Source organism: Apus apus, chromosome 2 (genome assembly GCF_020740795.1).
Source record: "Apus apus isolate bApuApu2 chromosome 2, bApuApu2.pri.cur, whole genome shotgun sequence".
Classification (NCBI taxonomy): domain Eukaryota; kingdom Metazoa; phylum Chordata; class Aves; order Apodiformes; family Apodidae; genus Apus; species Apus apus.
The window spans coordinates 48,374,697-48,396,117 of NC_067283.1; the positions used below are offsets into that span (position 1 = coordinate 48,374,697).

The 21,421-nt window shown below is 39.8% G+C and overlaps 1 protein-coding gene across 18 annotated transcripts in view; it reads left to right on the plus strand.

Moving 5' to 3' along the window:
* Nucleotides 1–21,421, plus strand: part of ARPP21 (cAMP regulated phosphoprotein 21) — a 207,700-nt gene that overhangs the window by 147,365 nt on the left and 38,914 nt on the right. For all 18 annotated transcript variants that reach the window (XM_051612516.1, XM_051612522.1, XM_051612530.1 and 15 more), the window contains 4 exons: nt 4,544–4,774; nt 9,390–9,559; nt 11,109–11,213; nt 13,649–13,912. In XM_051612516.1, coding sequence (XP_051468476.1) covers nt 4,544–4,774; nt 9,390–9,559; nt 11,109–11,213; nt 13,649–13,912 — 770 coding nt within the window. The remainder of the gene's footprint in view (nt 1–4,543; nt 4,775–9,389; nt 9,560–11,108; nt 11,214–13,648; nt 13,913–21,421) is intronic.

Here is a 21,421-nt window from a genome sequence, read left to right on the forward strand (position 1 = left end):
AGAAGCATTGTCAAACATGTTTCTTGAGCATTGAAATACTAAGACTTCAAGGAGTTTCACTAATGGCTCACAGCTGGATTTGAGAGCATGTACAGTGATGCAGTATTAGCACTGTAGCCTCTCTGGATAATTTTTGCTATTTTCACCAAAATTAAATCCTCTGCCCTTAACCTTAACTTCTGATAAATCAGTAATTAGTGGTACATAGCAGACAAGCGGAAACTGCATCACAGAAAAGATGTTAACCTCCCCTTAGGCAAAGACAGATCATAGAATGTGCTGTTCTCTGCAGTTGAGTCCAGTAGTGTCAGTTAGTCTTAGGCTTTACTTGCGTTCAGTGGCATAGGAATTAGAGCTTAGCAAGGGAATTGTGCAACTTCATTCTTGCAAACTTCACAAAAGGGGTTGTTTGAAATCCTTTGTTTGTTTATCTTAGTGATTCTGATGGTTATTTTAATGCACCTGTTGATTGTTTAGAAAGCCCTCTTCCACTAAAAAACAGAGATGGTGTACTGGAAATAAGATTTTCTGGTCATCATTCTGAAGCTTAGCAGATATATAGAGAAATACGTTACAATTCAGTATTGAGTGGGGAGTTAATAATTGGACATAAAAAATTTGGTTAGTTTAGATTTCCAGTAATACAGTGGACTTTCCAGGATTGACTAAGCATGTAAATTATATCCCTGCCTGAAGGCATCAAAGATGTACCTGTTAATTCTCTAGTACACCCACGAAGAGAAAATCTAGGTTATCAACTGCCATGTTATTTTCACTGACGCATTCCAGCAGGTTTTAATATACGTTATTAGGAAGGAAGTCAAGATATGTTTCCAGGAAATGTCCTCTGTGTATCTACATATCAATTTAAATGATTGTTGGAAAACTTAAAAGATGTAACTATTGAATCTTCAGGTTTTCTGAATGCATTTTTCATTGAGTGGAATCCACATCTGTTGGAGTGTGTTCCTTTCCCTCCTGTTTACAAAAAGCTGTCTGCACTTGGGTATCAGCTGTGTTGATACAGATCTGTAGGGATCGTTAACTTCCTTGGCAGGGCTCCAAGTAATCCAAGCCACAGTTTAATCTCTCCTGTTAGGCATTCATTGCTACTGCTGTTGGGAAAAGATTATTATACCACAGCCATTTCAGTACTTTAACCTCACATGTGTATAAATATAGATATATTTAAAGTGCCCTGTAAATTTTAATTATGTGTCTCGATTTTGGAGCTGGATCTCTACTTCTTTATTATTTCCTTTAATTGATCATTAGCCTGATGGATCTTGTGCGTCCAAGTGAAACTGTAGGAATGTTGATGTATGGGCAAGAAATCATGAGCCAACTGCTTTCAGTCATCCTCTTCCCACCAGCCAACTGTGCTGAGACATCAATCTTAATTTTAGAAATGTAACTTGCAGAGGAATAATCATGTTCATGTGAGCACATACCATCATATGAAATAACTGTAAATACTTTGTAATATACAGAAAAGCAATTGACTTATACAAGTGGCTGGTAAATATTCCCAAGCCAAGAAACTTTATCTAAGACAAAAATACTTAGAGGTGATCAGCACTGTACTGCTCCTAAAAATTTACCATCTGGAGGAAGTAGTGGGTAGATCTTGAGAGTCCAGTTGATAAGACAAAAAAATTTACCTTGGAATTGGAAGGTGGGATGAACAGAGATGTTCAATGTCATCAGATACTGAATGCTGACCCAAAGAAAATAGAGCAAGAGGTTTTGTATCACTTACTAGCACTCAAGATATTGGAAAATTAATGGGACCTCCGTGCTCTGCCTCCACAAACCCCCTAAGCTATTAAGACTTTGTGGTGAGTTTTCTGTCTCTTTTTCTTTTACCACTTTTTGAATTGCTGTATCTCTCAGAATACTTTAAAAATGTATTAATGGAAAGCGATGAGAATATGAAGGTTATTACTGTGTCAGCTGTGAAGCAGAAAGAAAATCACAGAAGAATCTAGAAAAAGTAGCCATCATTACCTACTGAAAAAAAAGAGGTTGGATTGTGTAATGGGGGCAAAAATCTCATTTAGTCAAAGTTCCTTTCAGACGTCTTTAGCAAGACCTCTCTTAATGTGAATATGAATAAAGTCAGATAGTTAATTCTTTTTTCGTGTGCTACAGCACTGAATGCATTATGTGGAGATTTCTTATTCCAGACTTAGGTGCTGTGAAAACAGCTAATGGGAGCTACAAAGACAAGATTAATTGGTGTTAATTTCCAAGTATTAGTGGTGGAATTTACTTGGCTTAATATGTCTAGACTTAAAATGATAGGAAACTGGTTGTAGTGATGGTAAAAAATTAAAATAGGTTATTTTTATACAGGGGAAATGGGGGTAAAATTGGTTAAGTAGTAATTTCTGGTTGTTTGTTTTGTGGTGTGTTTTTTTTTAATATTCAGAAGATTGCTGAAATTATTTTGTGTCTTTATTTGTATGCTTTCAAAATCACCAACTCAATTCACTGACAGAGGAGGGCAGATCTCTGATCTTTTAAGCCAGGCAATTTCAAAGCTGTCGTCTTGGCCAATGTGTCATGATAGCTTCTGAGGCTGTTGCTCTGCTTTTGCCAGCCATTCAATGAGTACATCTGAATTCATTGCAGTCCTTTGGCTTTTAAAGTTCAGAAGCTGGTAGAGATCATTCTATGACTCTGCCATAAAAACAGCTGCAAGGGAGCAAATAAAAAAAACCAACATACCAGAGCTGCAATCTTCTTTTATGCTAATGGTGTTTCTTCCAAATAGCAAAAAGAGGAGAGAGGTCTGAACTCAGTCTTGGTACTGCTTCCGTGCTTAGAAATAATACAGAAGGTTTATGAAATCTAGTCATTGCTCCTGCATCTCTGGGTAGCTTTCTAACCCACTGAATTTAACACGTATTGGAAAAGGGGAGAAAGTAAAGCAAAGACTGAAAGGGGCAACGTGAAGTGCATTTAGAAGGACTAGAGAAATGCGGGAAGGATCCTAGTAACTGCTGTAGAAAAAAAAATTAAACCCATATGGTTGCATTTATACTTGTGAGGAAGATGCCAGATAACACTTTCAGCTTGATGACCTCCAGGAATATCTCTGCAATTTGTAGAAACACTGAAATCTGAAATGATCCAATAACTAACACTACCCCTGCAGGAATAATATTTCTAAATTTTCAACCTCAGTCTGCAAGGAAATGGAAAACACAGCAACTAAGGCAACTTTGAAGTGTATTTATAGAAATTAAGGATTTATTCTGACATCTCTATCCCTTTCTTGATTAGATACTGGGGAAGCAGATTTAGAGTCCTGCTGATAGCAAAGCTCATCGAGAGGCCTGTCTCTGTAATAGTTGCTGTACGGATATGAATTTTGAAGAAAATGGATAGAAATGTGTTTTACACAGAAATCTGTAGTAATCTGTGGAAAGATCCTTTATTTGTTAAGTAACAGGATGCTGGTGTGATTTCCGCAGAGGAAACCTGGCTTGCTCTAATTATGAAGAAATTAATTCCAATATGGGTTTGACTGAAATTTAATCCAAGGCTCTAAGCAGTTTACTTCAGGGTCCTCCTGTAGTATCACAAATATTAAGGGATGTAATTTGCTAAGAAAGAAGTTGGCTAAAAGCTAAATCTCCGTTTTGACATTTCTTTAGTCTACACCTGCAGGAGAGTACTAGGGAGGCTGGCAATCAATGTAAGATGCATAGACAGTGCACAGAAGTAAAATAAAAGAAGTTGCAATTAAAATATACTTTACTTTTGGAAGGAAACATTCATAAAGACATTTGCTTTCACACCTCCCTGGTATTTCCTATGACATCCTGCTTTAAAGAAGCTGTTCATCTGAGCGTTACACTCTCAGAGGTTCTTGTCATTTTTTACGCAAAGCAAACTGAAACCTAAACAAGTAAAACCTCCAAAGTTTGGCAATTATATGTGGTTTTTAAAATAAGGCATTTCCCAATCCTCCCAGGCACAAATGTGTTTTAGCATATTTTGTTTATCTTGATTTATTAGTTTAATAAGCTCGATGCTGAAAAGTCAAAGTAGTAGAAGTCTCAGGTAGCATCTTAGATAGCTTTAAGTTAATATACATATGGTACAGCTACATTGTTACTTGATTGATAACTCAGTTGCTGGTTGCTTGGGTTTTTTTTTCTACAGAGAATGTTTGAATTCAGATTGTGGGGGCTTTTTCTTTTGTTGAGTTTTTTTCTGTGTTTAGTTTTTGTACCTTATGAACCAATACTTTAGCATTATGAATAGATGCTGAGCTTTTTGTGTTCTGCTTGATAAACTTGTGTACTGGCCTGGGGAAAGTGGATGTCGAGGGAGGAAAGTGGTCTTCTGAATTGTAGAAATTCCACTGGATACTGAGCTCAGTAGGGAGTGAAAATCCCACTCCTACTAGATAAGCATGTACTGGTGCTTGCCTTTGCAATCTGTGACTGCTGTCCTCACCTACACACTGTGTCTGGTGGAGACTGGGGTCCCTTGTAACCCCCCTGCTGCTGCTGTTGTGTCTCTCCATTAGGCTCAGAGTCTTCCAGCAGTGCTGGCTCCTCAGGATCCCTGTCACGGATACATCAGCCTCTCCAAAGTGCATCTCTTGTCCCTGGGGTGACAGCTGGCTCTTCGGGCAGTGTGTCCTACCCTGAGAATGGGATGAGTGGCCAGGTGGCCCCCAGCAACACCAGCTATATCCTTCTTCCACTTGAAGCTGCAGGGATACCGCCTGGCAGTATCCTTCTCAACCCACACACAGGTCAGTATGATGCTCTCCTGCCTGGTACTGTCCTTGAGTCTTTCTGATGTCATCTAGGGAACTGGCAAATATCATGTTTCTAGAGATACTTTCCTTGAGACACTTTACAAGGAAGCAAGCAGTGAATATACACAGAAATGGCATTTGGCAGATTGTTTTTCTGGTTCTGCAGGCAAAGCTGGAATGGCTTTCTGAGGCTCCTGTGGTACAGCCAGTGGGAAGGCAGCCCACTCATGCAGTCCCAGACAGGATAATCATCTTGTAAAGTCCTGGCACTCCCTGCTTTTGAATCCTTTAAGATCCCATTAGCTGCAATAAGGACAGACACTCTTCCATATCCAGTGTATGCTCAAATTTTTGGAGATTGTGCTTAACAGCAAAAGAATTTTCAAAAGGCGTAGAGGCTGCATTTAAATTAGTGCTTCCAAGTTAATTTCCTGATGTGATCAGCAGTTGTATTTAATTTGGAATTATTGTCATAAGGAAAAATCATAATCTCTTCAGTTCTGCGTCATGGCCTGAGCCGTTAGCAGCATTGTGACGCTTGAACGAGGAGGCATTTGCAGTCACCCAAGCACTGTGGATGCTTCAGAAACCACTCAGCTTGAACCTGAGTGCTTGCTGAAAGTTTAAGGCAATTTGTTACCTCCTCGATCCAGATGAAGTCTGGATAATGTTACACTATTGCTCCCTGTAGTGTTGTGCTGACAGCATTAAAAAGGTTCAGGGAGGTTGAGACTCTGATGCTCCTTCAGTGATTTGGACTATTTCAGTGACCATGACTAGCTCGGCTGTCAATCTTATCTGAGTTATACTGGGTTTAAAATCACAAAGCCTACAGTGCAATGTATTTTCCATTATACAGGGAGCTGAGAGTTGAACTCCAACATATTTTTTCAAAGTCCTTAGAAGAGCATTTAGGGAGCTTTTGATTTGGAGATTTTTATTTGTAGCCGATATATTCTGTATATTGCACCCCAGTGTTACAATATTTTGCTGCTGCTTATTTGTGATTTCACTGCTAAAAATACTTTTTTAATCAGAATGAAGTAAAGAAAAACTGAAAGTTGCAGTGCTTAAGAAAAACACAGCCTTTATAAGCTATTATACCAAACTTTGTGCAGACATTTAGAGATAACAGTATCTGGTGCTGATCAATGTATACCACTGTATATAAAACCAGGGAGGAGTTATTGTTTCTTTAGATTCAAATGTGCTAAGTTCATTCCAGAGAGGCGACTTAGAAAAACACATTTGTGGAAGTTACTAAAGCCTTTAGTATTTCTGCCTACTTTTTTCCAAGTTACTACATTATTGACATGACAGCCTAATGCGGTCAGCATAAATGGGGATTTTAGTCATTTCGTGAAGTTCCTCAAGAAGAAGGCAGAATGGGAGAGAAGGCAAAACCCACTGTTAGTAATTTACTCATTTCTCTTGTTCTGATAGCTGACACTGGAATTTTGTGATCAATACAGAAGGCATTTTGTGTGCTCTGTGGTTTGTTACTGTACAAAACTCAGCAGGCCTAGGAAGAAGTCCATCCGTAATTGAGGTGATAAGACTGAGAGAAACAAATGAAAGGAATTGCTGCTTTGAGCCCATGAGCAGCCAAGAGGTTGTGCTTGTTCCTGCCCAGGGCAAGGGCAGAGGCTGCAGCTCTGTTTAGGAGAAACATCTCCTACATCTCTTTTGTCAATGTAGCAATTTGCAGCGGCTAGCTGATATTTTTCCATGGTGCCTCGGAAGTCTATGTCTGCCAGAGTTATAATGCCTTTCCATCCTGACGCTAGAGCAGAGTATCTGCTCTTCCCTCCTAGGGTGCCTTATTGTCTTGCAGGGGCATAATTGAGTGTTCCATGTGCCTTAGTATTTTTATTATTCAGGGAGCAAGTGTTTTTGTGGTCATAAAGTTTACCATTTGTTTCAAACTGCATTTTTTGTTTCTGTAGTTCCCCTGTTAATACATTTATATAATAAAGAAAATGAAGGGAGCAGATTCTTCTAAAGACGGGAACACTTGTCTCATACAGCTTGACACTGCTACCTGTTCTAGCAGTCCAGCTGTACTGTAGAGTCTACTGTGTTTTTAAGATGCAGCAAAATACATGCTGCAAATTTGCCACTCTTTGGGCTAAGAATCTTTGCATCTTATTAGGGTAATATTACAAAAGAAGTTCCATAGGGAGGAGATTTAGATTGCTGGATGCTGTGATCGACTATCAAAGTGATGGATGCTGTCAGAAACATAGATGAAGAGAAGACAGTTCAAAGAAAAGGAAAAAGGAGCTTTGTTTCCTGTAATGAATAGATTTTCTTTCCCTGTGTATCACCATTCTTCAGCTCTTTCTTCTTCTCTTGCAGAGTGGCTACTTCCAATCTTTTTCTCTCTTTTGATCATAACACTGTGTCCTTTAAAGATCTTTGTTTCCTTTCATGGTACATAGTCACTGACTGTGCCAAGCCTCTAATGATATGTAGAGATGCTGTCAGTATCTCCCTGCTCTGATTATACCTCTCGGCTCCTTCTCAGGTGTTGACAGTCCACATTTCCTTTTCCATAGCCTCAGTTTCCTTTGTTTCTTCTCCTTCTCCAGATAGAGAAGCGTCTTGCTTGCTGTGGGAAAGGACCATTTATATGGCTATGCTGTTTTACTCGCCATTCCACCTGCGTCAGCAATCTGTTTTACCCTTTACAGGATTCCTCTTGACAAGTTTTATTACTTAACCTTTTGACAATTTAGAAGCATTTATACTTTGTTTTTACTCCTTTAAATGACATCGCCATTTTTGCTCTTCTGTCAGGGCCACAGTTCATAGCTTACAAATGTCTTCCCTGTTACGATCTGGTTTCTCCATTTCTTATTTCAAGATTTCTTCATGAAAGGCCTTTTTTTTTTTTCATTTTTAAAAGCTTTGCTGGACCTTTTCTCTTTCAATTCTGTCATCCTTCCTTGAGTTACTGGAAATGCTCCTTATGGCTTCCTTTGAGTGTGTGGCACAAGCTTCAGGAACCTGTTATCCCACTCCACCCAGTGCAGCTTCCCCAGTCTCCTCTGAAGTACTTCTGGAATCTGAGACTCCCAAATTGAGGGAGTCCATACCATTGTCACCCAGTGTGTTCACAGGAAGAAGCACGAATTCAGCTAGTGAACAGAAATGCCCTGTGCTTCTCAGGTACTGTCTCTATTCATGACTTTTCTCACTGTGAGTGTGAGACATGCCAAGTGTAATACAGCAGCTTCATCCAGCAGGTCTTCATGCTTTAGAGAGAGAAGACAATATTTCTTTACCCAGTGCTCCTCATATGTAAAAGAGGGAGTAACCAAAAGGCTCAGGAGTACATAGAACAGGTAGAGATGCTCGTGGTGTACCAATCAGAAGGTCATTATTTCACTATTGCTCTTGGTCACTGAATTCTTCAATATCTCCAGTTTTATCTCAGGCATTCATACTTTAGTTACCTACTTTAAGTGTTATCACTTCATTACTAAAATCCTTTTCTTTTTTTTTTTTTTTTTTCCTCCCCACTGGAACATCTGTAATTCCTTCAGCTTATGAATTTAGGATGGAAGTGAAAAGAGAACTATAGAGAACTGAAGTCATGGAAAACCTTATCCCTACCATTTCTTGTTTTGTTTGTAAGACAATGACTTCATAGAATCATAGGGGTTGGAAGGGACCTCTGAAATCATTGAGTCCAACCCCCCTGCTGCAGCAGGAATACCTATGTCAGATCACACAGGAACACATCCAGATGGGTCTTGAAAGTCTCCAGAGAAGGGACTCCACAACCTCTCTGGGCAGCCTGTTCCAGGGCTCTGTCACCCTCAGAGAAAAGAAGTTTTTCCTCATGTTGAGGTGGAACTTCGAGTATTGCAACTTGGTGCTGTTTAGCCTCATCCTATCACAGGGCACTGCTGAGTTTGGTGAAGTGTTTGGTTTTTTTTTTAAAGAAATGTTGCTTTTGCAAGGTTACTTCCCCCAGCTAAAATATCTGAAGCAAAAATAATTCAGCAGCTTGGTAGAACTTTGCACAGAATTTGTCCTGCTTGTAACATATTTTCAAAGATATAAGTATTTTTTTCCTTGGTAACTTCCAGGGCTGCATGATCTGATTATGCAGAACACAGCTCTCAAAAGTACAGTACTATTTTGTTAGAATGTGTAAATAAATTAGTAGCAAGGTAATAAGGGTGGGGTTGTGTGTTTTCCATACAAAAGACAGTGTTTTGACAGGAGTAGTTGTGTACATTTGATTGAATATTCTCTACCTCCAGTGTTTGCTTCAGAGTTCAATTTTAGTATTAATTGATTCATCACTGAATGACTTCAAGTAACCATAGCACCTGAATCATCTTATATCCATGGTAGCCTTCCACCCATTCCTTGGAAAGTCATGCTGCCAAAACAAATATCTGCTGTCTGTCAGGCCTGCAAAAAAAATAAAAATAAAAAATGGCCAGTACTGTAATGAGGCTTTGAGAGTGCCAAGCACTCTGCTGTTGTAGCAGGTCAGTGAAAGAGCAGTCAGTTAAAACAAGATTGTATGATTTCATATAGAAAAATACACATTCTTGGAAGTGTTCAGCAAAGGCAGGGTGTTTTGTTTCAGGTCAACCTTTTGTAAATCCTGATGGCACACCGGCAATATACAATCCTCCCAGTGGCCAGCAGACAATGAGGAGCCAGATGGTGGGACAGTCTCAGCAACAGCCTTCATCCCAGCAGCCTCAGCAGGTTCAACAGCCACAGCAGCAAATGGCAAGTCATCTTGTCACACAGGTGAGTGTGATGGCAGCTGGAAAAAGAGAGGCTCTCAGGGGTACAAAGGATGACCTTAAAGGGTAGGAGGGAAGGATGCAGCTAGATAAAATATCAGGATATATTTTTCTTTTGAAACAGATGGAGCCTATGACCTGTATTTTCAGTGTGGATGAAACACGGAGGGAAGATTCTAGTTTCAATGCCTTCTAAAGGATGGTTTCGTTTTGAAAAGGACTGTTAATTGAGTTGAGGTTGCCTACATAAATATTTTGCAAAAATTGCCCATTAGCGAAAGCTTAAGCATGCGTTCTCAAGCTAGTGCAGTCTGTAATTCTCCCCAAAGAGCTGGAGACTTTTTCCTGTCCCTTTTGACAGCAGCTGGGTTGAGTCAAAGAATCAAGTGCAATGCAGGGCTCTGCAAACCCTTCCACATCTAGTTAAATCAGGCTCAAGCTGTGTGTAGCCCACTCTGTGAGTACCCCTGCCCCAGAGCATGTTCTGTCTATGACCCTGCTCTGGGCCAGAAGAAGCTCCTGGAGGTGCAGTAGGAGAGGGGAAGAGCAGTGTAGTTTGTGCACAGTGCCACGGTACATTGGTTCTCTGGCCCCTGGAGCTGGCTTTGGCGTGGGGCCAGACGCGGCTGAGCCTGAGCAGCAGGGTTGGGTCTGGTTCAAAATTAATTTTGTGGATTGTGTTGCCTGCTCGAGGAGGGCAGGTGGAGGAAACTACTCAAGCAAGAATCTTGCGTTCTTCTTACGCACGGAACGGCCAAGATCTACTTGTGGGTTTTGTATGGCTTTATCCTTTGGTACAGTTTCATCGCAGGTTGCCTAGAAATGCAGTGTTTAGATTCAGTGAAGTTGTATTAATTGTACTGGGACTTACATGTTTCTGGCTCTTATTTCTTTATTTAATCCTAGTGCTTTTAGAAGGTGGAGGTAGTACCAAACCTGTATAAGACTCAAGTTAAATGAGAGATTAAACCAAAAGGAATAGTAAAGCTATTCCAAGATAATAGTGCTGCAGAAAATTCTTCTTTCACTTAGATAAACATCTGCTCCAAGATGACAGACCTGTCTCTGTTGTTAATTTGTAGCCTGTTCTTTGTCAATTTTTTAAGCTATTGTGTTCTGCCAAAGCAGCTTTATAATCGTTATTCCTTTGCCTGTGACACACTGAGTTAAATCAGTCATTATCAGCAAAATTTAAATATGCTCTTACACTGTGCTGCTCTTCCATTTTTTCCTCTGTAAATTAAATGCAAAATCATAATTTGTCTTTGCCTCACATCAGTAATAAGAAGGTGTAGCTGTGGCTTTATTTAATCTAACAGCCATCAGATATATGAAAATAGACAAAAAAATCTGTAATGAAGAATTGTTTGGTATAAGGCTATAAAATTAAGACTAAAATTGCAGTACCTGACCTCTTGTATTTGGGCTGGCGATGAGTCACCTACATTTCCAGAGCTGTGTTTGTAATCTTTGTTCTAAGTAATAGAGTCTGTTGTTGTTACCTATCTCAAAGTAGGTTGTATTTATTGTCTTTCACTGTGTTTATTTTACAGCCTGTTCAGGCAATGCAGCCATCTTCTCAGTCAGTCCAATATCCAGCAGTTTCTTATCCTCCCCAGCATCTCCTGCCAGTCTCACCAACGCAGCCGTTTTCTGTGGTACTAAATATTTTTTTATTTGTACTTTGATTTTTTTCCTTTCCTTCAAGTTGAGTGCATGAGCATGAGTGTGCCCGAGAGCTTCTGGGGAGCAGTGTGAGTGGTATCCCACTTGAGAGCCCTGTTTAAATACCCTTTTGTCTTACCACTTTTGGTAGTGATAAGGATTTTGTGAGAGCATTCCCACTGATTCTGGTTATCTAACCTGAAGGAGGATGTCAGGAGTGGGACTCTCAAACTGGTTAGCAGAGCCTCCAGTAAAATGTTTTGTTGTGCCTGTGGTTGGAGCTTGAGTCTCCCTGCTTTGTGTTGAGGGAGCTTAAATTGCTGACTTGGACATCTGAGATTTGGGTTATCCCCCTTTTATGTCCACACAGACTGGAGAAGGCACCTCTAGAAATTATTATTTTTTTATTTTATCAGTGTACTAAATCCACTGCCTAGATTTATTCTCTGATGATACCAGAGCACTTGAAAAACAGAGTAGCAGTGAACCAGCTGCAGAAGATGTGATACACTGTGCATCATGACAAAGTACCAATGGACATGTATAATAAAAACAAATAGCGTACTCTTCTGGAGTCTGAATCTGGCTTGGTACTTACAGGGCTGAGATTATACTGTTGTAAAATGAAGCTGACATTTTAAGAGGCACTAGAAGATTTTTTTTGTTGTTTTTCTCACTTGCTCTGGTAATGTTGTTTATGACTTTTTTTGGTATTATTCTTTTCTTTTCCCAAAGTAGAGATGTTGTGTTGTTATATTAAGAGATTGAAACAAAGCTGCGTGGATCCTTGCAGCTAAAATAATGTTATTAATACCTGCTAGATGAGCAGTACCATTTAAAGGACAGTAAAAAATGTTCCATGCTGATCAGAAGTTGGATACCACAGTGCTAATTCTCTGGAAATGTGTCATGCAGGCATCTTGGGTTGTTCTAGTGGTAGTCACAGGATGGCTGATATTTTTCATGGCCAATTCAAGAGCGAAACTTCAACCTGAATTAATGTCTTCAATGTATATTACATTATACACACAATGTATAAAGTACAGGGTTTTGAAGCTCTTGGTCTCTGTTGTGCAAATCCAGAGGCGTTCCACGCTCAGTGAAGTTTCTCATAGAATCTGTTTGGAGTCCTTTGCCATCCAGGTAGCGAGTGTCCTGGCTTTTTAAAGAAGCAACTTCAGACAGTCAACTTAGTGCCTGAAAGTGTAGGTAGGATGATGGTAAATAGCATTACTTTCTTACACCATCTGAAGATCTGCCTGGGGTATTTAAAATGTTGGCTCATGGTATGTGCTTTTAGATTGGGAGGGAGAGTCACTGCGGCAGTCTCTGGCAGTGCTTTCCACAAACAAGTATTTGTGAGCTTTTCCTCTATTTTGAAGTTTTCTGCCAATAAATACTTGGTGCAGGATGGTTTGAGAGAATGAACACCACAGGGATGCGAACAAAATCGAAGAGAGTCCTTTTAAAAAGTAGCGTGGAAAGCATTTTTATAGTGCTTGTTCCCTGCCCATGAGGGGGTATGAGGAAAGGACTGCAGTAGACGTATTAGCACACAATGGAGTTTTATGCTGGATTTCTTGCTGTGTAGAGTATGTTTTAATATTGAATACGTAAAAGTCTTAGGCTATGGGCACAAATGAAGATTCATAGAACACATTTGTAAATCTTCGACCTTCACAGAATAAACTTGAGAATGTTGATTAGTACAGATCTTTTTGCAAGACTGAACAGATACTGTTTATAATCCATGTATCATCACCAACATGTAATGAGACTTAGGATTCATCCTACCGTACATTTTTTTTTTTTCTCCATTCACTCAAGTAAAGTATTTGTTTCTTTCCAAGGATGAATAAAAAGCCTTGAAATAGCAACTGAAGACTTAGGGTTTTTTACCTTCTCTATGTTTACAACCTTGGATTTTCAAAACAGTAAAAAAAAAAGGAAAAGGGCTGCATCTGCATCCTACTGAATTCCTCTTTAGGATGATTTTGAAACACAGGTGAAATTATCAGCATGTGTTTATCTGACGAATTCTCTGCTTGGGGGAAGAGGTATTCATAATGTTATTTTCATGCCCTTTAAAATTTAAAATGTCTTTTGAACACTGTAAAGTGTCATTTTGGAATGAAAAGCAGTGGGGGGAAGAGGGGCACAGGTTAAAAGCCAAAATAATTGACTTTTGTGCCAAGCAATGCTGTTCATCTTGCATTCTGGAAGTCTTTGTCAAAGCATTTATAGTGATTTTCATTCTAATTGCCTCCATTTTTGTAAATATCCATGCGAAGTTTGGCACGTATTTGAGCTGATCGATTCCTTTCCCCCCCCACCTCACACTCTGTTTGAACCTGTTTGGTTTTGCTAATTTGCCTGTCTGCTGCAGACATCGTGTCTACATCATTTTCTACTGCCTTTTACCCTGCAGCGAGATGACATGACAACACAGTTTAACCAGATGAGTTTAAGTCGTCAATCATCAGGAGACAACCCCGAATCGCCTTCTGGTCCTGTCTACCCATCGCCGATCTTGCAGCAGCCTGCCCAGCAGACGGGTTACATTATGGCTTCCCCAAGTCAGCAGCTTCCCCCAGGAGGCTTTACAGGTTCAGGTCCACCAGTATCCCAGCAAGTGCTGCAGCCACCACCACCGCCCCAGGGCTTTGTGCAACAACCACCACCACCTGCTCAGGTAGGCAAAACCTTCTCTACCAGTTTGGCGTGGTGCTTGTTGTAACGTCAGAAAAAGAACATTAAAACATTATTCAGGTTCTAGATTTTTTCTATATATTTTTTTTTCTCCATGGTAAAAAGCTTAGCAGATTTTTAGGCAGCAGGAAACTTGAAAAGCCTCTATTGTTTCCTTGATCTCAGCAATTCCTTCCCTATCCTCAAACCATTTTCTGAACATACATTCATACTCCAGGACACATCTGCACATGAATATGAAGGAGGAAGGTGAGTAAATATCTGTATTCTTTTTTCCCCTCTATATATAACAAAAGAGCAACATGCACATCAGCCCAGGTAGTCATTAATCATATTTAATTGACTTGAACATGTGAGATGTCACAGATCAGTAATTTTAACTGTCTTCCTGAAGACTGATTATGTTTTACTGTTCACTACCAAACATCTCTACTTGTCCCCTGGGTACCTTTACAGAATATTGAAAGTGATTACTGTCAAGAAGTAAAATGCTCAGATGACTTTCTGGACCGTTTTCAAGGCATACACTTTAAAAAGCCAATTTTTTTTAAAATCCAGTTATAGATAACTTCATTTAAACTCTACCTTAAAATTGTATTGATGATATTTCTGCTGTTTTCATTTTATCCTTTGGAAGAAAATATATTTTAAAATAAAGCAAAAGAACATCACCTTTACTTTTAATGTAAAAGTAGTGTAAACCCTGCTGCTTTTCTTTGCTTTCTTTTTTTCACTGGTTACTGAAACTCTCCAGTTGTGTTTGTTAATGGGATTCTGTATTGCCATTGTAATGAAGAATATATATTGTTACAGTGTTTTAAGTGGGCTAGAGATCTAGTTAATGAGGTCACTAACTAGTAATAAAAGATACCTGAAGACTACTGGATGCTTACATCCCACAGAAGACTGTAGCATTCATACTTTCTGTAGTTAGAAACAATGCAGCCATTTTTTCTGAGAGAAGGCTTGCAAGAAAAAAAGTGGTAAGGAGCTGAAGTACAATATAATGTGATTTTATTTTTTTTTTAAGTTGAAGATATTGCTAGAAAAATATTTTATTGGTTGCCAAACGTAACATTTTTTTAAAAGATTCAGAAGGAAAAAGCGACTTGAAGAACAGAATGTCCTGATTAATCTGTCTCCCCATCTGGACTGTGTCTCCTAAGTGAGTAAGCAGAGGCTGTCCAGGCTTCTCTCTTCATGTACAACCCCCTGGTGCCCTCAGTGTTTTCACGCATCATTTAATCAAACCTCATGACACTTGTAGTGAACCAGATAAATGTGAGCACCTCCATTTCACAAGCTGTCACTGTGGCAGGGGCAGCAATGCGTTTCCCAGCCCTGCAGGAGTGAAGGGGGCTGCAGCATCCTGCTGCCTGCTGTGGCTGGGGACCCCGCACCATCTCCTTTCCCTCCTCAGGTGAGACCAGGTTTGCAGCCTCCCCCCCGGGTTCTCTGCTAGATCCCATCTTGGCTGACTTTGCAGAGGCTGCTTCTGCGGATTTACCCACAGGAGTGTTGGATTTCACCTTTCTGTGTGCAGTAGGGTTGCAAGGTTTTTGCTCAGTCTGGCATAGTGTTGCTTTATGGAGCTGTTTTCCCTCATTTATCCTTGCTGTGGTGCTACTGGAAAGGCAGATGAACTTCTTTAGAGAACAAACATGAGGAGGTGCCTTTTTATGTATGGGCTGCAGTAGGACTAGTACTAGATTTCTGTGTATAATGGCCACTGTGTCTGTACATACCCTAAATATGGTACATACTAGCACTTTCCTCTTAAATTGTATCAAAGTGGAAAGTTACCTAGGGCAGAATAGTATGTTTTGGGTTTGCAGCAGCTTCATTTGTTTCCCTGAGGAATGGTTTGTCCTCAGGGGCTCTAGAAAGGTGAGAAATTCAGTGCTGTCCACTTACTCCACATCCACTGCACCACACACACCATTCATAGAATCACAGAATGGTGTGGGTTGGAAGGGATGTTAAAGATCATCTAGTTCCAGCCCCCTGCTGTTGGCAGGGACACCTCCTGCTAGACAGGTTGTTCAAAGACCTATGCAGCCTGGCCTTGAACACTTATCAGGGAAGGGCTATTCACAGCTTCTCTGCGCAACCTCTTCCAGTGTCTCACCACTCCCACAGTAAAGAATTTCTTCTCCAACTTGCTGCTAATCCAAAAGTCAGACACCTGTGTGGAAGAGGGTGCAGGGGGTCAGTTGCTGCTGCTCGTATCCCTGTACTGTGAACGTGCTGTGGCCTTGGTCTGCTGGGAGGGAGAGGGGCAGCAGCTCTCTGCATCTGCTTGTGCAGATGGGGACCTCTGATCAAGTTTGAATTCATTCTTATCAACTCTAGAACGTGGCACAGTGGTTTGTATACTACTTGTAGCATGTGTATGGCAAATAAGGGATCTTTCTTATAAAAAGATGAGCAAAGCTTTGGGAAATAGTAGCTCCTCTGCCCTAACAGCTGAGCTTTCTGTGCAGGGCACCTACGCCCTGACTCCCTGTCCTACCTTTGGCATAACTTCACTGTGGCTATTGTCAATGTGAATCACCTGTTGCTCTGTAGGCTTAGCTGCAATAGTAAGGCTGCTCTTAAATGTCAAAAGAGGTGGTCTGAGGTAGGCTTTATGGTAATGCTTGCAAAACATCATGTGATGCATTAATCAATGCCATGCAATCAATGCAAAGGCACTTATCTATCTTAAATGTTGCTATTAAATTTATACCAGTAAAAAAGAGGCTTAACACTAATGGCTAATTCCTGAAAATGCATTGCTCATAAGGTTCTAGTAGGTTGGCTACAGTGCACTGTATGCTGTTGGAAAATAGCAGTGAAAAAATCTGGGTGAAGGTCCTGTGGGTATGACCATTTCTTTTGGGAACTGAAAGTAGGAAAGTGAAATGCTCTCCAAGCCTACAAACCCCCTGGTACTGCATTTAAATTATTAGATTTTGTATTAAATTAAAAGTGGCTCTACAGCTGCTCTACAGGATTCTCTCTCCCAGTGTGTGTCAAAGCAGAAGCAGACTGAGTTTGAAATGACATGCCTAAGAAGTGGTGAGAGGACCCCTTACATTTCTTTTGCTGCTTCTTTCATCACAGCTATTCCCCAGCTTGACAACAGAGTGATGTTTTAATAACCTGAAAATAATGATTTGTCTTTGTTCAGCCAACTGAAAAAAAATAAAATAAAATCAAAACATCCCAACTGTTAGTCTGGGTTTGCTGAAAGGAACTTCTAGCAGGAAATTCCTGTTTCCTTTCTGTATCACAAATAGCAAACATACATACTTACTTTCTCTATTTTCTTCTGGTTTTAGTTTTCTTTCTGGTGGTCTTCTGCAGCCCTTCTGGGCCCAGGCACTTCAACAAGTGTCCACGTTTGGTCTTCGCAGCACTGTCTCAATGGTGCTTGTCATTGCTTTGCCTCTGCAAGTGAAGAAGTAGGAAAACTATGGATGCTATGCCAGTGGAAAAAGATATGCACCCTTAAAAGTTATTTTTACCTCTTAACTCATCCTTTCTGGAAGGTATACTGGCAAAATTATGTCCAAAAATGAGATGGCCTGAATTCTTCGAGAGGATTGGAGAAATAGTAAAGGGGAGGGATTTTCCACCTGAGTTAATTTTGTGTCGTCACTGATTTTAGGTGTCTCTTTGCAGAAGCTCCCTCCTAGAGAGTCCATAGCTACCCTAAGACAGCATCTTCATTCATAGCATGTCTTCTCTAGGAAACTTGTTTTGAAGGTTGAGGAGTCACTGCAAGTGAGTGGCTTTTACGTTGATGATCTCAGAAATGTAGATTGGAGGACATTCTACGGTTGTACACAAGCCATTATTTTTTGTTACTGTTGTAACTATTATGGAGGCAGGCAAGGGGAAGAGAAGGATCTTGGAAGAATGACTGATCCCAGCCAGTAAGATATTGGGAAGAAATGGTCCATGCATCACTGTGGTTTCTGTTGTCTTCACTCCTGTTTAGGCAACTGGAGCTGTCATTAGCAAGTGTCAGCATGACGAATCATCTGGATGAAGGTGTTAATCCAAACCTAGCTGATACCAGCAACATTAAGAGAAGCTAGAATACCTGCCTGATGGCAGAAGCAAGTTGTCAGTCAGTAGAGACATAGTTTAGAAAAGTAAAATCAGCCTGAAAGATGCATGGAATCCTATTCCTAACCTGGGGAAATAACATACCTATGAATTTAAGGGATGCTGCTAGAGAGCAGTCCAGGGGAGATCTGCCCTCGTAACAAAGCAGAGAGCCAGTGCTGCATTGAGTCTCTGCTGGTCCTCTGGAGACAAAGCATATTAGAAGTGGGAAAAAGTCATGCCTGTTAATGCTGTTTCATCATGAGTGTCTCTGAAGTGGTGTGCCCAGTCCAGTTACAGTTTAAGTTAAATAAAGAAAATATATTAGAGGAAAAAAAACCAAAATGCATTAGAATGGTCAGCATACAAACAAGGCAAGTATTCACCTTCAAAATAAGAATATCCAAGGGAGTAAGGATTGTCTCACAGCTATTTCCATGGTAATTATTAAAGAGGGGGGATTTTTCAGAGCGTCAAGGATTAAGATCAAGAAACCATGCTTTTAGATTAAAGAAGGCAGCATTTATTTAGGTTATGGTCTTCGAAGGGCATTTTATATGTTTTTTTTAGGATAACCATGTAGCTGTGTTGGCATGCTTGTTAGGGCAGTGGAAACTTCCTGGTTCTGTAAATGAAGTATGTTATACAAGCGAAAGGTCCAAGGTTAGATTGTACATACACATGGGAAAGCAATTAAGGTGTAACTCAGCATGTGGCTAGGCTGCTGCAGGAATGTAATGTTTTTTTGTTGAAGAGCACATAAGCAAAGGTGTTAGTAGTACTGGTGTAATGAGAAACTAAAAAATGTGAGAGACTTGGAGTAGATGATGTAAGTGATACTTGTTATCTCTGATCCCTCTGTTCACTGAGGTAATATCAGAAAGGATAAATAACATATTTCAACCAGTGACACAGAGGTGTACTCAAGATAAAATGAAAATGGATCTTTCCAAACTCCTCAACCATGAAAGACCTATTTTATGCACATCTGTAGTTTAAATCAAGCCCTTCTTTTAATGTCTGATCTCTTAAAAAAATAGAACATAACAACTTCCCCCCAAACAAACAAAAACCCACCACACACCACCCCAAACAAACAAAGCGGAAAATTAAAACAACCTACCAAAACCCAAACCTCTTCTTTGCAAGTCATGTGTGTATGTCTACTGGCAAATTCATCCATAAATCCTTCTGAATGAAATGATTATTTTTTTTTTTTACCCAATAGTCATACTACCAACATTTCTCACGCTGATAGATTGCACTCAGATAAGCTTCTAAATGGTATATTTAACAAATGAATTCCAATGAAGCGAGAAAATGAGACGACTGGTAAAAACTCTTGGACTAACTATGAGGTGTTACCTGTGTGGTAGAAGTAAGTGTTTACACTCTGAATGCTTCAGTGTTCATGTATGTAATTATGCTAAGCATGTTCAACTGTAAACATCACTTCAAAACCTATGTTCTTTAGGCTATGTTTAAAAGTCAATACCTTCAGAATCTTTCCAAAAGCGAGAATTCACATTGTTCTCACACGCTCATGTATTTTCAAGTATCTAGGGGCTTGTCGTGCATGAGGAAAATGGGGAAGTTGAGGGTAAATCAAATAAATGTAAATCCTTTAAGTGAGTTTAAGCTGCTGCCAGGAGAAGTGAGAGTATTTCCACAGGGGTTTAATACTCTTTAATTTGTAGAACACAGTAATAAAAAATAATGAATATTTGAGAGGATGTCTACTCTGTTCCCCTGCTCCAAGGCAGGAGCAACTGTTTGCATTGACTTTACTTAGGCTGAGTCTTCTCTCTTCTTTCAAGTCTCCTGTTGTGGAGTGTTGCTGAGAGCAATCGGGTTTCCACAAGATGAGTTTATCCCATGAAACTTGCCTGATCCTCGATTTATATTGATATCATGTTTAAAGGATGATTTTGCACCAAAAGTGTCTGGGTCAGCTTTCCTGTACCTTGTGGCTTTTCTTTGCAGAGAAACAAATTCATCATGGTTTTGTCCATTTTACAAAGGCATTTTCCCTTTGTTACTTTAGTCTCTAACAAACCAAGTGGCTTGGGGGCAGGCGGTAGCCAAGGGTGTTGCTTGGTATTGTGTGGAGGGGAGATAGCTTACAACATTTTTTCCAATTGAAATGTTCTTGGGTTGTTTTGGGTATTTGTTTTAATCTGTCTGGTATTATGAGGACAGGAGGAGGAGGGAAAAAAAGGATTGTCATGAATTTTCATTGATTGAAGAGAAAATAAATAGAACTTGAAGAATTAATAGGTATTCAGCCTCTTGACTGATAGATGATATTGACTGTCAGTTAGTCTGGGGGTTTCACTTGAACACCAGCAACAAATTCAGCTTCATTGAGCCTGATACTTTTCCCATTACAGTTACCAGTTTGGTAGTCTTCTACTTGCCCAATTAGCCTTCCAAACCCTCTTTCTGCCTAGTTTTTTTTTATCTATTCCAGTTCTTTCTCATCTGACATCTCTCTAGGAAAATTTCTGCTCTTTCTTATGATGTCCTAGCAGTATACAAAAGGATGCTAATACTTTACAGATGATATAGTTGAATAAGCTGTTTGAGCAACATTTCCTCCATGTGAATAGGAGTGGCAAAAATAGTTCTTATTTTTGTATGAAAAAAACCCGAAAGCATTTGGCTTGACTCTGCATATGTCTTGAGTAGGATAAATGCTACACACAAAGAGAAAAAAAAAATAAAAATGGTATGATTTATAAAGAAATGCTGACAGATGTGGCAGAAGTCACCAGAGAAGCAATGTTCTCCAAAGCCTGTGTCCCTCCACAGTTTGGTGATACCAGATGCTGCTGGTACCTGTCTGGTACCTGCAGCATCCACTGCAGCTGGAAAGGAAAAAAATTGGGTGCTTTGAACTTGCCAAAGGTCAGTTGAAAACTGTTCAGTTCAAATGTCTCGGTAGTATAGGAAGTACAGGAAAAATCTTTAGCTTCAAACCTCCCTCGAACCTCCATGTTCATCTGCATGATGAGGTGATGGAGTACACATTGCTCTATAATGACAATTATAGTAGAAAAAAAAAAAAGGCAAACCAAACCCACCATCTCAGAGTATTTGCCGACTCAATGCCTACCCTCAGCTTCTGCAAGAAAACAGCTATGATTGTTTTTTGAACTGTAATTTTAATTGTGTTCACACCAAGTGTGAGAGAGGCTTTACAGGCAAGAGTCCTTGTAAGGAAGGACGTAACTGTTAATCAAAAGCATGAATTTATTATTATTGCTTCTTACAAGTGTTAAGGGCATAAACACTCCATCTTTCCTATATGTATATATTTACTCTAGGCCATTCTTTGCTTTGAATTTAGCATTTTCTCTGGAGTTCAATTAATTGTTCGACATGCTGTCTCTAGCTA